Source organism: Scyliorhinus canicula, chromosome 3 (genome assembly GCF_902713615.1).
Source record: "Scyliorhinus canicula chromosome 3, sScyCan1.1, whole genome shotgun sequence".
NCBI lineage: Eukaryota > Metazoa > Chordata > Chondrichthyes > Carcharhiniformes > Scyliorhinidae > Scyliorhinus > Scyliorhinus canicula.
This window is the reverse complement of record NC_052148.1, coordinates 173,107,693-173,124,776: the sequence shown is the minus strand read 5'-3', so window position 1 is coordinate 173,124,776 and position 17,084 is coordinate 173,107,693. Positions and strand designations below refer to the sequence as shown.

The 17,084-nt window shown below is 40.8% G+C and overlaps 1 protein-coding gene across 2 annotated transcripts in view; it reads right to left on the bottom strand.

Moving 5' to 3' along the window:
• Nucleotides 1-17,084, bottom strand: part of wdfy3 (WD repeat and FYVE domain containing 3) — a 490,874-nt gene that overhangs the window by 97,653 nt on the left and 376,137 nt on the right. For both annotated transcript variants that reach the window (XM_038791772.1, XM_038791773.1), the window contains 3 exons: nt 13,471-13,701; nt 5,817-5,985; nt 4,253-4,416 (listed from right to left, as the gene is read on the bottom strand). In XM_038791772.1, coding sequence (XP_038647700.1) covers nt 4,253-4,416; nt 5,817-5,985; nt 13,471-13,701 — 564 coding nt within the window. The remainder of the gene's footprint in view (nt 1-4,252; nt 4,417-5,816; nt 5,986-13,470; nt 13,702-17,084) is intronic.

The following is a 17,084-nucleotide window of genomic DNA, read 5'->3' as shown; positions in this document are numbered from 1 at the left end:
CTTTGCCATTCATGTCCTTACTGTGGAAGATTGCATTATCATGGTGGAAACTTGGCTCACTGGTGATTATACTATGTCCCTTGCTGAAGTTATTTCACCAGGCTAGATCTTTGTGTGACCTGCCCCAAATGTAGCCCTCATCACCTAAACTCCTCTTGATCTGTCTCCTTGCTCCTCTGGCACTTTTCCATTCTGCATCCTTCTATCACCCAGCTAAGCCCTGTGCTATTTCTCACCAAGATATCCTCACTACCTCCTTCCTGCAGCACCAAGCAACTTTTCTGTTGTGATTTATAACTCCACCTGAATGCATTTTTCCTCCTTCCTCTCCCTACGGCAAGGAGAAGGGTGTGGCAGAACCAACGCTCTCCCTAGTGGAAGGGAAGGGCTCCCAACCCCAATTTTAACTTTTTTTTATTTAGTTTATCTTCGATCTCTTCATATGCTTCAGGCTCATCTTTCTAACCTTTTGCTCCCTTGAAACTTTTACCCACTAAACTGACCACCCAGCTAACCTCCTGGTCCTCATGATATTGTAAACAGTTAGGAACACCAGGAGCAGGTGGAGTAGGCCTTTCAACCTTCAACTCCACTCTACTGTTCAATTAGATCATATCTGATCTGCATCAAATAAATATTCCCACCTTTCTTCATTTCTTGAGCCCTTGATATTTTACCAAATAGAAGTCTATTCAGCTCTGACCTGTAACCTCCTATTCTTTTTGGGGAAGGGCTCAGATTTACTACAGTGCAAAAGAAGTGCTTCTTGATTTTGCCTTTGAATACCTAACTTCAAATGAAAAGATTATGTTTCCTTGTTTTCAATTTTCCATCCAGAGGAATAATTTTTCCATATCTACCCAATGAGCTGCTGAACACCTCACTCAGATTAGCCCTTAATCTCTTCTACTAAAGGGAATACAAAATAAGCTTATTTTATCTGTGCTGGTAATTTAACCCTCTAAGTTTTGGTATCAATTTGCTCTTCTCAGTATTGTCGCCCTCCCATTCAAATCTCCTCTACAAAAACATCCTTGACTCCACTTTTCTTGCAAATTATAGCCTCATCTTCAAACTCCCTTTTCTCTCCAAAGTTCTTGAAAGCATCATCTCATCCCAATGCCATAGTTCTTGTAACTATGTTTAGCCTCCCTAATCAGGTTCCGTGGACAGCATAAGAACTCTCTTTATTGCTCTGTTGGCATTTCTTCACAGATAAAGGTTTTTTGGTAGGTTGTATTTTTCTTCTCATCAGTCGTAGGCCCATGGCTAGACAGGCCTACCGTGAATGGCAGATTCAGCACAAAGCAGCCCTAATCAAAATCAGAAATGAGAGCCTCCGTGACTGTGACCATTTTGCAGGATCCTTCCTTACCCTTCTCAACATGTCTGTGTTCTTTGACCACATCAGAGAACATCCTGTAATGATTTCTCTCCTTGCACTGTTATTTCTGGTGCCCATAAGGAACCTCTCTTTATACTTCTCCTAATACTCACTAGTATTCTGCTCTCGGCAACATCATTGAACATTTGATAACAGTTTTAACATGTGTGCTGATAGCACCTAGCTGTACCTCAGCCCCTCCACTGCCTCTGTGATGTTAGATGAGTCCTGGATGCGCTGCAATTTACATCAATTAAACATTAGGAAGACCAAAGCCATTACTTTTGGCTCTGACACAAACTCTATTTATTCCCTAGCCACCAATCCCGTCTGTGCCAGTGCCTCAGGTTGAAAAATACTGTTTGAAACTTTAGTGTTCTATTTGAAACTGAGTATAGCTTCAGACTCTATAATCTGTCCAACAAAAACACTGGCTATTTGCACTTCCGTAACAATGCCCGATTTCATCCCTATCTCATTCCATCTGCTGAAACCTCATCTATGGTACACCAATGATCCTCTTATACATGAGCTCCTCCAAAGTTCTGCTGCCAGTATGCCAAATGCAACAAGTACAAGTACTGTTCATCCATCACCCGTTGCTCAAGTCCCCTGATCGGTCAATGCTCAAGTTTAAAATCATTCTTTATGTCCAAATTACTCAAGCTCTTGCTCCTCCCTTTTGCTGTTACTTCCTCCAACCCTCCAAGAACTCTGCATTTCTCAAAGGCAGGCTTCTTCTGCATCCCCCAATTCCCTTCACCACACCAATGGTGGTTAAGTTCTGCCATTTCCTTACTATACCTCTCTGCTCCTCCATCTCTATTGTACTTTAAGATGGTGCTTACAACTCTATCTCTTTAATCAAGTATTTGGTCATCTTTCCTAATCTCTCTTCTTTTGCTTAGTAACAATTTCTGCTGATTCTGCTTCTGCAAAGTAACTTATGAACTTTCCCTACATTAATAGCGATGTTTAAATGCAAGTTGTTGTTGCTGTTTCCAGAATGTCAAGGGTGCATCTATTGTCCGCAATGTTTCAACATACATTTTAAGATCAGGGCTGGTTTTTCTTAATTGTGCTGCTCATGCTTTCTCCACCCTTGCCTTTTGCATATAAACAGGGTGACTGTCAATTTTGAACTTTTCAACAGGAAACTGCATTTCAAAGGATAGTTCAAGTGAAATAAATAAAACAAACAACTAGATCATATCTTAAAATAATAATTAAAATACTGTATTTTAAAACACTCCATAGCATGTAATACCTTCCACATAACTAATCAACACTACCGGTGATCTGCTCTAGACAATTCCAGATTGGACTAGGGCTCTAAAACAGGCCAATGTAGTCAATCGGATCTTTCAACTAGTTTAGGAATTTAAATTTGATTCATGGTTAGGTGAATTGGACATTCTGAATTCTCCCTCAGTGTAATCGAACAGGCATCATAATGTGGCGACTAGGGGATTTTCACAGCAACTTCATTGCAATGTCACTGTAAGCCTACTTGTGACACTAATAAAGATTATTATCCCACCAATTCATTTTCAATAATAAAAATTAGTTGGCCAGGGTGCACTGAAAAAACATCCATACGAGGATTCATTTCAGAACCTTCTGGTTCGTGTGGCCAGAGAACAGGCCATCGCTAACAGTGCTAATTCGATTTGCGAGTTGCAGACTGCTATCTGTCGTATAACTACATCCCTAAGCAACACACCAGAGCAAATTTAACTACACTGAATAATCTTTTCAAGTTGAGTGCTTTAGTAGCTGATGTGGTAGTATACTGATATGGAGTCAGAAAAGATTGGGAATTCAAGGAACCCAGAGAATACAATGCTAAAAGTGAAACTTGAGACGGCTGAGCAAGACAACATCCAGGAGAGTCAAGAAATAACACCACTTCATGTGAAAAAATATAGTGGATATATCGAGGTACGCTCAAAAAGGTCAATAATCTTCCCTAGATAAACTGAAGATGCACATTATTTTTAATATATTAAATTTGGGCAAAACCGATTCCATTATGCCTACTGTGCAGACAAAGTGCATTTGTTATGAGTGGATCACAGATATGTCTGAGTTCATATCCCATGGGCAAAGCAATCGCATCTTTGCTCATGGGATATGAACTCAGACAAGGCCAACATTTATTGCCCATCCATAACTTCCTTTGAAAGGTGGTGGTGGACTGCCTTCTTGAGCTGTGATGAAAGTAATGTAAGGAGGGAGCACCAACATTTTGACTCCCGTGACAGTGAAAGATTGATGATAAATGTCCAACTCAGGATTGTGTGCGACTTGGAGGGGAACTTGTAGGTGGCGATGTTCCCATGCGTTTGCTGCTCTTAATCTTCGAGTTGTGGTTTGGAAAGTTCTGCAATGCATCGTGTGCATGTACATACTGCATGGTACACAGGTGGCTCAATGAATGAATGCTTAATGTGATGAGGTGTCAATTAAGAAAGCTACTTTTTCCTAGATGATGGTGTTGAACTTCTTGCAACATGTTGGAGCTGCAGGAAAATGAGTGTATTCCATTACATTTCTGACTTCTGCCTTGTAGGTAGTGGATAGGCTTGGAGAAATATTTGCTTATACGAAACAAGATATTGCTTTTTAAAAAATATTTTCCATACTGTCCTGCTGATTTGATTACAATTTAACTCAAAGTTAGAGGAGGTTATTTTCATTGACGTCAACAGAAAGGAGAACCTTGTGGTGTGCAATGGATGGCTGATTCTTTATTATGTGCTTTACAACCACCAAAAGTGAGAGTTACCCCCTTTAGAGTGTTGTAAATATTTAACAAAATAATTTAATCAGCGTAGTTTATAAGATAAATGGGTCAAGCCACTGTACCTTTTCCCCCTCCTCCAGTAATCGGAGAAGAGTTTGGTTGTCTGTCTTCTCTTCTTCATCCATTGAACTTCCTTCAGAGATCTGGTCAAGGAAAGGTTCTGTGTTGTCTTCATCACCACCATCAGGGGCAGAACGTGACCGCTTCAGTGGAGGCTTCACAATTCCTAAACAATTATATTTTATATTAATCTACAAATTTAAAGAAAATGCACTTGAATAGGCAATCTCTGAAAATGTCACAAATCCAATTTTACTTCTAAATAACTTATCTTTGCTAAACATACTTAGTACATTGCTGTAAAAAACATTTAGTACTGCAGTGCAGATCACATGAACACCCTCATGTATTTGGTTATTAATTTAATTTTTTTGCCTAATTTAATTGTTTTTTTTTATATTTTGCCTTAAACTTCCCTAGGACATTTTCACAATTGTAGGTAGGTCCTTGTTAATCAACTATGTACTATCATCTTCATAAATCTACTCTGATTGCTATAGAAGTGCATTAACTGCATCGGTTTCATGGACCTGTTCCTGTCAGTTGAGTGGATAGACGCCATGCAAGTTTCATTCTATAAACACATTTAGGTAGTCTGATGCCTTTAGTTTCAGAGTGACTGATGAGAATTACCCGTTTAAGATTTAGACTAATTTAGAGTATCAGAACATTTTATACCTTAGGTTTAAACTATTAAATCAATGGCAAGTTGTATAAACTTGGTTTGCATCCACTTGAGTTTAGAAGGTTGAGGGTGACCTAAGAAAGGTCTTTAAAATGATGAGAAGATTTGATAGAGCTAATAAAGTGAAACCATTTCGTCAATAGGGAAATCCAGAACAAGGAGCAATAATATTAAAATTAGAGCTAGGCCATTTAAGAATGCACCTTTTCACAATGTTATTGAAAATCTTAAACTCTTCCCCCCCACTAAAAGACCATCTGAAATTTAAGACTGAGATCAATACTTTAAATACGCAAGGATATCAAAGAATATGAAACAAAGGTGATTAAACTTCATTGCAGTGTTAATGTAAGTCTAGTTGTGACAATAATAAAGATTATTATTTTTATTATTACACTTAGTTGAATGGCACAACAGGCTCAAGGGTATAAGTGACCTGTTCCTGTTACCATTTTATTAGCAAATTCCAAATTGATCATATTTTCTGACAACTCATTGTATATTTTAACTATATAATTAACATAATCAATTACTGTAGAACACTTTCTATGGATTTATTAATATTTCCATTACGGTAAATGGAATACTTGTATTTATCAAGCATTGTGTCACTGGGATGTCTTAAGATGTTTCACAGGATTGCTTTGGAGTGTGGTTACATATTTATAGTAATGTCCTAGACCAATTTGAGATGGTGGGATAGTTCACAAGAAAAAACACATTCATCACTGAGTTATATCACAAAAAATACAGAGCATCCGTTTTCTAAAATTACAGCAATGTTATTCTTATGTTATGTGATGGCTGGAACATAGGCCCAGTCCTGTTGCTTAAAGGAGGTATATACATATTTTAGATTACAGATAATATAATGGATTAACCTTTGACTCTTGCAATTGTATCTTCTCCATGCTCTGGTTCATGCTGGGTAGTTTCACCCTCTGAGCTCTCTTCAATTGTATCTGGATACATGGTAGGATTTCCAGCAGACAGCCGCATGTAGTATTCTTTACTGTCATAGCTTATAGCTCTACGGTAGCGAGCAGGTTTCTATAAAACCAAAATACATATGTGCAAGATCTGATTTTATTGTTTTTTAAAATCCTAACATTGCTAACGAGATTTTGCTACACATCATATGACAGACATAAAAGGTGTTTGCAGGAGCCAGCTAAAGGCTTATGATGTGGGAGGAAGACAATCAACTGCCAAAACACATGAATATTCACAAGTGCTTTATGCTGAATACTACTTTGGTAACATGCTTTAGCAAATTTTGTGCTTTTCTTTGTGAGACAATAATTAAAACTGAAGGGATATAATATAAAAATTGCTTAACATTGCGTAGAAGTTCGAAAATGCAGTTGTATTTTATCATTTTTGTAGAGGGATAGGGTGAAAAAGATGATAAAAAAGGGCTGACTCAACTCAGACATTACATATTTCTGCTGACACTTGGTTTGAAACAATGCAGCTTGAATCACGAGGCCACACAGATAGCAATTATGTTATTCCAAGTGCTCAGGTGAGTCTCCAGCCCAAGAAAGCCTGTTAGTGTGCAGTGTAAAACAGTCTACAAGATCTATTTTGGTGACAAGTGCAAAGAGATAACAAATCCTGTCGTGAAGAGTGAATCATCACCTTATAGCTCAAAAAGATACGTCAGGAGAAGCCAATCATAAAGCTATGTTACAATGCCCATCATGCAGGTTCATTCACTTTCATTTCTTAATGGGCATAGCAACCACTGCTCTTGATACTTTTTTCTTGTTTACCTTCTCAGAAACCATATTGTCATCATCAAACCAAGGCACCCCAGGTAGTTTACTAGCGGTGACCGACTAAAATAAGGCATTGAGAATAATATGGGAAATACTCATCAGATTTTCAGCACAGTGAAGTAACTATATTAAGTATAGATACACACAGTAAACATTACAAGTAGATGGCAGTGCAGTTTAGAAATTACTCTTGAAAATGTATTGTGTCACCTCAAAGATAAGCAGGTTTGACAAGAAGCACAGTATATGAAGACACATGCAAACATTTGCCACTTGCAAAATTCTGAGCTACACAAGGTCAAATTCTAATCGTTATTACATTTCATCAACAACATTGAACTTGCCCAAAGTAAACACGAAAATCATAACCAACTTCAACTGCAAAGGAGTTTAATTCTAACATATTGCTCAAACATTGCTGTCTCAATAGCAGTGAATAATGGCGCCACATTTAGGGGCCAGAGGAGGAGCTGCAAGTAAAACTACATACCAAAGGTCTACAGATGGACAATTAGTACAGAGGCTGTCATTGATCTGAAGACAGACCTCAAGAAGTGTCTTCAGCTTGTGACATTCCCAATGCCACGCCGCTCAGCCTCTCCAGTTCATTCATTTCATAGAACAGAATCCCTACAGTCAGAAGGTGACCATTCGGCCCATTGAGTCTGCACCAACCCATTGAGTCTGCATCAACCCATTGAAAGGGCAGTTTACCCATGTCCACTCTGCCCTATCACCATAACCTAAACTGCATATCCCTGGACACTAAGGGACAATTTCTCACTGCCAATCCACCTAACCTGCACATCTTTGGACTGTGGGAGGAAACTCGAGCACCCAGAGGAAATCCACACAGACATGGGGAGAACGTACAAACTCCACACAAAAGTAGCCCAAGGTCAGAATTGAACCTGGATCCCTGGATCTGTGAGGAGCAGCACTAACCACTGTGCAGCCAATATTCACTGATGGATCAATCCTACAGCTGGGTGAGCAAACGGTAAGCATGTTTGAGTTTTAGATTTTATTTCAGTAGGATTTAGTTTTCCTTTTGAACTTGACAATTTTGTACTGACACAATGGATGCGATTTTCCCCCAAAATTTCTAAGTTAATTTATGGTGGGTTTCTCGTGAAGTTTCACGCTGGCTCTGCCAGCGAGTTCTCCACCACTATTCAATGACACTTAGTCATTTTTTCTGGGCCCTGGGGAGTTTCTCACTGGTTTAGACCACACTAGAATTTTTTTTAGCACTGGGGAGCTGAACTCCGAGGTCGGGCCGCCATCTTGAAAAGTAGCCCCGATCTCAAAGTGAGTTTGTGGGTCCCACCCACTCATGGGCAATGTCACCCCCCACACACATGGATACTACAACACCCCATCATCCCAATTGAGGACACCCTGCTGCGGGGTTCCTGGGGGGGGGGGGGGGTCACCGCTCTTCAGGCACCCCAAACCCCCTTACAGCACCCCCTCCCTTATAGGACCCCCACCCATCACCCACCCAATCTCCCAGAGGCCCCTATTACCTGCCCTGCACTCCCCACCCTTCAAGCCCCCCCCTCCACCCTCATTTCATGGGCTTGGCTCCCTTCACCCCCTGGTCCTTGCACTCAGACACCCTTGCATCCGGGCAGTGTTCCTGCCAGCTTGGCAGAGCCATCTGGGCACCTTGGCTGTGCCAGGGTGAAAGTGCCAATGTGCCCACGTTATAGGGGGAGGGCCAGGGTGCCACTCTGCATTATCCTGACCACCCAGGGGTCACAAATGACCCGAGAGACCCCCCCGGGGTGCTGTTCCGCCTGGTCCACGTTTGTGTGGACCAGCATGATCGGCGCCTGTCTGCAGCTTCCCTGGGAAGGCCGGTGGATCCTGGGCAGGTAGGTCGTAAGTAGGTTTAAGACATACTTCCGCGAGCGTCATTTGGTCCCGCCCATTTGGGGCAGAGTTCTGACTCCGATATCTCACGGAACTTAGGAGAATCTCGTTGCAGGCCTCTACTGGCATTCTCCGGCCGTGTTGTGGCCTCACTTGAGTGCAATGCGGCCGGAGAATCGCACCCTTTATCCACAGTCCATTATTAAAAATTAGATTGCGGAGTACTTGGAAGCGCATGATAAAATAGGATAGAGTCAGCACGGCTTTGTCAAGGGGAGGTCATGTCTGACAAAATCTATTAGAATTCTTTGAGGAGGTAACAAGGAAGTTATACAAAGGAGAACCAGTGGACATGATCTATTCACATTTCCAGATGCTGTATAGGAGGTTGTTATATAAGTTAAGAGCCCATGGTGTTAAGGGCATGGATAGAGGATTGGCTGCCTGGCAGAAGAGAGTGGGGATAAAGATGTCTTTTTCAGGATGGCAGGTTTCTTCCCTAAAGGACATTAATGATAGAGATGGGTTTTTACGACAATCAACAATGGTTTCATGATCATTCGACTTTTAATTTCAGATTTTTATTGAATTCAAATTACACCATCTGCTGTGGCGGGATTTGAACCTGGGTCCCCAGAGAATTACCCTGGGTTTCTAGTTTACTAGCCCAGTGCCACTCCACTGCCTCCCTCTGTGCTAAGTTTGCAGAGGATACAAAGATATGCAGAGGGACAGGTAGTATTGAGGAATCAGAGTAGCTGCAGAAGGACTAGGACAGGCTGGAACAGTGGGCAAAGAAGTGACAGGTGGACTACAATGTGGAAAAGTGAGTGTTTATTCACTTTGTAGTAATAATAATAATCTTTATTAGTGGCACAAGTAGGGTTTACATTAACACTGCAATAAAGTTACTGTGAAAATTTCTTTTTCACACTCCGGCGCCTGTTCAGGTACATGGAGGGAGAATTCAGAATGCTCAATTCACTGGACAAGCACGCCTTTCCGGATTTGTGGGTGAAAACCAGAGCACCTGGAGGAAACCCACAGAGACACGGGGAGAAGGTGCAGACTCTGCACAGATAGTGACCCAAGCCGGGAATCGAACCTGGGTCCCTGGCGCTGTGAAGCAACTTTGGTAGGAAGAATGGAGGCAAAGACTATTTTCTAAATGGGAAAAGGCTTACAAAATCAGAAACACAAAGGGACTTAAGAATCCTAGTTCAAGATTCTCTTAAGGTTAATGCGCAGGTTCAGTTGACAGTTAGGAAGGCATATGCAATGTTAGCATTCATGTTGAGAAGGCTAGAATACAAGAGCAAGGATGTACTTCTGTGGCAAAGCATTCCACGGATTCACCACCAAGTACTTCTGAGGACGTATAAGGCTCTGGTCAGACCCTATTTGGAGTATTGTGAGCAGTTTTGAGCCCCAAATCCATGGAAGGACGTGCTGGCCTTGGAAAAGGTCCGGATGAGGTTCACAAAACGATCCCTCGAATGAAGAGCTTGTCATGTGAGGAGTGGTTGAGGACTCTGGAAGGATGAGGGGTATCTTATTGAAACTTACAGGATACGTAGAGGCCTAGATAGAGTGGATATGGAGAGGATGTTTCCACTAGTAGGAAAAGCCAGAACCAAAGGGCACAGCCTCAGACTGAAGGGACGATCCTTTAAAACAGAGATGAGGAAGAATCACTTGAGCCAGGGGGTGGTGAATCTGTGGAATCCTTTGCCGCAGAAGGCTGTGGAGGCCAAATCACTGAGTGTCTTTAAGACAGAGATAGATAGGTTCTTGATTAATAAGGGGATCAGGGGTTATGGGGAGAAGGCAGGAGAATGGGATGAGAAAAATATCAGCCATGATCGAATTGCGGAACAGACTCAATGGGCCAAGTAGCCTAATTCTGCTCCTATGTCTTCTGGTCTCAAAGAAGCCATTTTGTGATTGAAAGGCGGAGCAGACTCGATGGGCCGAGAGTCTAATTCTATTCTAATGTCTTATGCCTTATGGACTAAAAGAAGCCATTTTGTGATTGAAAGGCGGAGCAGACTCGATGGGCCCAGAGTCTAATTCTATTCCAATGTCTTATGCCTTATGGACTAAAAGAAGCCATTTTGTGATTGAAAGGCGGAGCAGACTCGATGGGCCGAGAGTCTAATTCTATTCCAATGTCTTATGCCTTATGGACTAAAAGAAGCCATTTTGTGATTTGAAAAGTTGTTGCCAAACGGTGCAACATTTTAGTACACTAACCACTAGTATTGTAAAGTAGCAACTGACCAATAACAGATGCTTAGAAATAGCACCTCAATTACTCTGTAATTGAATAAATAATTATCAGGTATTTAATGTGAATTGGATTCTATTCATTTCTGTATTTTTAACCAACATTCCTAGCTGTACTTTAAACATGAGAGCATGTGGGAAGCAACTACGTTAATCCAGCAAGGCTCCTAGAGGAACATATCATCTCTGACTATTCTAGCACCAGGCCTGTGAGTCTGTCTAATATTGAGATGAGGAACACATACTGAAGTACGTCATTGTTTTCACGTATAAGGCAAGTGCGCAAATGAACAGATCCAAAGGAATTAACCCGCACATTATTGACTGATTTGTTGTTAATAACAAGATGGGGGGGGTGATGCCAGAATTAGGCAAAAGAGGTTTCAGTTACCATCTTATTTGTATACACCAGGTAAAGGGACCCTATACTGTGTGCAGTCTGCACGTCCTCCCCCTGTGTGCGTGGGTTTCCTCCGGGTGCTCCGGTTTCCTCCCACAGTCCAAAGATGTGCGGGTTAGGTGGATTGGCCATGCTAAAATTGCCCGTAGTGTCCTAATAAAAGTAAGGTTAAGGAGGGGGGGGGGTTGTTGGGTTACGGGTATAGGGTGGATACGTGGGTTTGAGTAGGGTGATCATGGCTCGGCACAACATTGAGGGCCGAAGGGCCTGTTCTGTGCTGTACTGTTCTATGTTCTATATTGCGTTTTGGAGTTTAGAAGAATGAAAGGTGATCTTATTGAAACATACAATATGGAGGGGGTGGGGGGGCGTGTGAAGGGGTAAGGGAGGAACAGATGGCAAAGTGAAGTTGAGACCACAATCAGCCACAATCTCACTGAATGGGGGAAGCAGACTCACTGGGTTATCGTGCTCCTAATTCCTATGTTCTCTTCGGGAAAGAGGTAGAATATCTGTTGGCGCCAGAATAAGTCATATAACACTGGGCCCAGGAACAGAGGTAGAATTCCCAGTGGATACCACATAGTGCAATTTCTTTCCAAAGCAGAATTCCTGTCAGTGAGAAGGGTTGAGGTTGTTTTCCACTTCTTCTGGATTGGTCATCCATTTGAAGTAAGGAAGTCTGCAGAGTATTAATGATGAGTATATATTTTTTGTCTTTTGCTTCTTTAGTTAATTAACACGTGTATTGTTGTTTTAATTTATCCTTTATTCAATTAACTTTGGTATTATTTGCTTATTCAAGTCTGTGTCTTTGCCTGATGGTTATATCTCTATCAAACTAAAAAAGTTTAAAGGGCTAGTTAGAATCCAGGAATTAGGCAGCATTCCACTTTGCTGCTGACAGCAAAATCAGGTCCAAAATGTTTCAAGATGCAACATTAAATAATTGTGCTTACCTTGTTCACGTAAATAAAATAAAAGATTTTCATAAAATTGTTACCAAGATCATGAAGACCTGATTGAATTGATTAGTTAGCCAGATCTAAACCAATGATCAAAATCAATTACACACCCTGGTGTTATGTATTAAATTGCAATGTGAGCTACAAGATGCAGAGAACTGGAAAAGTGCTTCCATCATAGGGTGAAGAAAAAAAATGGAAGATTGGAACCATTCCATCCAGATATAACTATCATAGACCTCTACTCTCGTGCCATAACCATATAACTAGAACCCACAGCCAAAGAGCAGATCCAAACATTATTTGTATATGCATGCATTGCTCTTGACCATAGCAATGGTAAAATAAAACATACAACCTTAAAAATTACTTGTGATTTAAAAAGTAACTGACAGTTAAACATCATCAACTGTGATACAGCCTCAAGAAATGAGAAAAAAAGTCAGTTGCAGGCACCATATCTTGAATTCTGATATTTTAACAAAGCAATAAGTAAAATTTGAGTTATAATATTGTTGGGAAACTAGAATTGTTACTGACATACACAAGAATGGGAAATGCTGTATTTTAATTAATTTGACATAATGCTTTATGTAAAGATGCATAGTTGAAGATTTAACCTATGCAAGGTCTTCATTATCCCACTCATGAAAATTATATTTGGAAAGTATTCTAAGATTTGCAGTTGATGTTGCTCTTGAATAGACCAGACTTCCACTTTCATGCTGGGCAGGATTCTCCGGTCCCCCGGCCGCAAGTTTCTCAGCAGCACACCTTTCGCTGGTGGCGGGATTCTCCCTTCCTGCCGCTTGTCAATGGGTTTTCCCATTGAAGCCACCCCATGCCATCAGGAAACCCAGGGGTGGGAGTGCGCTGCCAGTGAGAAAAGAGATTCCTGATGGCCAGAGAATTCTGGCCACTGTCTGAGAGACTGGCTTTGTGTTTGGCATATTAAAATAATTTAGCAAGTTAATTTCAGAAGAATAAACCACTTCAGATGAGTCTTACATAAAGTTTCTCAATATCTTACATTTCAAAATTGACAAACAAAACATGTCAATTAATGCTCAATTGTCACTGATCAAAAAGTGTTCAACTCCATTGTCTAGGAAATATATATTTCAGTGATAATTGACAGCTATGGTATACAGGATGTTTTTAAATAATTTTTTGAAGCCATGCATAAAATATTTGTTCTGTTTCAGCAGCAGCTTTCAAGACTCACCAGCAGACTGGTAGACTCCTGCTCATTGTCTGGCACATAGGGATAATGTATATAAAACATGTCATTTCGCACCATCTTCTTTCTCATTCGGCACGGTCCCTCTGGCATTTCCAACATCCATTTATCAAGATGTGATCCAATCGGAGGCCCCCACAAGCCTCTCTCTCGCAATAACTCATACTCTATCTGAGCCCATTCTTCAGTTACGTATTTTAGGGCATTTTGCTGACGCTGCAAATGAGAAAATTAATTGTTAACTACAACGAAGAGGGGAAGAAAAATTACTATAAACCGGGTGTGTCAACAATACATATTCATATTTTACCATATTGATACATTAATGCATAAAGCAGTGATATAAAATTTCAACTCAATAGTAATTATTTTTCAAAAAAGTCCCATCTGTGATGGAGGCGTGGCAGCACAATTCTATAAACTCCATTCAAAATAAAAATCATGAGGTCTGCAAATGGCTATCAAACTTAAAGAAAGAATCGATCATAATCAATTTCTATTAACTCAATCAAAGGGAAAATTAAAAGCTTATGCAGCTGCTAAGACCGAATTGTTGCTTAAAGGTCAACTGTTTCAATCACTTATCAATATGCAATACAATGAATATTTTTAATCAGGTCACTGGCTCGTATTTTCATTGTGTAATAAACTGCTAACTCACGATGACACAAAATACTCTGTATTTCCTTTTCTGACAGATTTCTTCCTACTGTTCCTCTCAAAAATGTTATTTGAATGTTGTAGCAGGATTTTACAGCTAATTATTACCCTTTGGTATCACTCACAAATAACTTTATTTGAGTGCCAATATTAACAGAGTGTTGGCAGATAATCCAATTGCGGGGAGGGCATCATAACCAAATTCCTCCCAGCATCCTCAAATTGTTGTTGATATTGCTCTCAAATAGACTAGGTTTTCACTATCATAACAACTGAGAGGTGACTTGATATCATTGAGGTGCCCTGGCAGATTTTTCATTTCTTACCCATTGGTACTAATTTAAAAAAACTTCATTCATATGAAATGGGTGACAGCATTTAATGCCCAACCCTAACGGGGCTTGAACTGAGTGACTTGCTCGGCCATTTCAGAAGACATTTAAGAGCCAACCACATTGCTGTAGATTTGGAGTCGCAGGTAGGCCAGACTAGGTAAAGTTGGCAGATTCCTTCCCTGAAGGACATTAGTGAATGAAATGGGCTTTTACAACAATAGACAATGATTTTATGGTCATCATTTGGCTTTAAATTCCAGATTTGTTGAATTCAAATTTCACTATATGCCCTAGTGGGATTCAACTCCAGGTCCCCAGAATATTACCCTGGGTCTCTGGATTATTAATCCAATGACAATACCACTACACCACTGCCTCCCCTCATGTCAATATTAATGCTCCTCCTGTTTCATAGCTAAGCTAGTTAACTCATGCCAGATCTATATCCCTCTTTATTGAAAAGGGAAATGTAAAGTGTAATGCCAGTAATATTAAAGGCAAATACTTGGATCAGATGTCAGTCATTGATGTTAATGCAATTAGTCTTTTCGCTACTGCCAAACCCCCCCCACATACACACAAGGATCTTACTGGCAAAAGAAATTCTGTTTAATAGAATCTAGAGTTAAGTATTCTGCTACCATGTTCTCTGGGACCAAAACATAGGGAGCACGGTAGCACAGTTGTTAGCACAGTTGCTTCACAGCTCCAGAGTCCCAGGTTCGATTTCCAGCTTGGGTCACTGTGCAGAGTCTGCATGTTCTCCCTGTGTTTGCGTGGGTTTCCTCTGGGTGCTCCGGTTTCCTCCCACAGTCCAAAGATGTGCATGTTAGGTGGATTGGCCATGATGAATTGCCCTTGGTGTCCAAAAAGGTTTGGTGCGGTTACTGGGTTAGGGTGAAGCGCGGGCTTAAGTAGGGTGCTCTTTCCAAGAGCCAGCACAGACTCGATGGGCCTAATGGCCTCCTTCTGCACTGTAAATTCTATGGTAAGCACTGCCACAGGTATAACATATGCAGTGTTACGATCCTAGTTGATGTTATAACTGGACGGTAAACTCCCAGAATGGAGCCTTGGCTCAAAAGATCCTAACTTTAACTTAAAACAAAATAAAACATGAAGGAACAGAGGCATAGGACCACTAATTAGTTTTAACAAGGAAAAACATTAAATATGAAAGATTGGATTATTATACAATACGCCCTTACGCCTTACGTAAAGGTAAAGTCACCATCGTCTAGGCTGCTTTCCTCTTTGAGGGAGAGAGCTGACTGGTGGTGATTTAACCTGAGGATCATCACACCTCAGGTGAGGGGCAAGGTTGAGAAGGGAGGGTCTCCATGAATAACCTCAGCTGGTACAGGAATTGAAACCAAGCTGCTAGTCCCGCTCTACATCACAAACTAGCTGTCCAGCCTAGTGAGCTAAACTGTCCCTCTTACTGCCCCCCCCCCCCCCTTAGATAAACAATTATGCATAGATTTTAAGGTTAACATGGATTACAAAGTACATCTTAGGCTACAATGGTCTCATCAACACAAAGTCCCTTTAAGCACACAGATTGGCTGTGGTCGAAAACACACTCAGTTCTAAACCCAAGTTCATGTCTGTGGATTTCTCCTCAGAATCCCCCCCCCCAGATGATTGTCAAGTCAGAATTTCCAAACTCGCCTCCCAAAAACATGCTTCTAAATCTTCTCTCAAAATTATGCTTTCCCTTAGCGGTTTCTATTCCAAATCCAGATCAGGTTTTCCAAATGACACTTTTAAACCAAGCTTCAGCTCCACTTTTAGCAGCAAATCCAGACCAGGATTTTACACCAATCCTTCAGGATGTATCTGGCTTGACTACTGTATGAACTGCTCACAATTGCTTTAACTCTTGATTCACAGACTGTATTGAAATGGCATCAGGTATTTGATTTACCTTTGAAGACTGCTGTCCCACTTTAAATCTGGTTCTGTAATTGCCTCTTTAACTCAGAATGCTTTATTTACTCTTCATTAAATTCTTCCGAACAATACCTTGGTCTCTATTCACTTAACTCCAGTTGTTTTAAACATTCTAACTTCCCCAATTGCCTGGTTATCAAGACTGTAACTTGTACTGAAGGTAGCCTGCTTTTTTGAGCTCCCGTCCTGTCTGGTCTTTTGTCTGGCAGTATTGAGAGGTGTTGACCCCCTGAAGTTCTGTCTCCAACTGCCAACAAATTCAACTAAAACGTAAAAGCTTTTTTTTAACCTTACAAGGGCCTTCAGTTTCTAAGCAACCCTTGCTAGTTCTATTTATTCTTCACGCCGTAACCCTCTTTAAGCACAATAGCATTGCAGTGGAATTGAAACCAACTCCCACACATACAAACACTTTTGTCCAGCATGACTCTAACTGTAGGTTTTACCTTTCCAGACAGAGAAACATTAAATTAAAGCCACTTAAAACTATACCTTATTTCTCTTGTTTATCAATACAAATATAAATCTCTGAAAATTACCTTTATTTTCCTTATGGTGGAGAACTAAACTGAAAATGCAACAGGCACAAAGTGATGGAAAACAGACAGAGAACATGCAGTGCAGAAGGAGGCCATTTGGCCCATCGGGCAC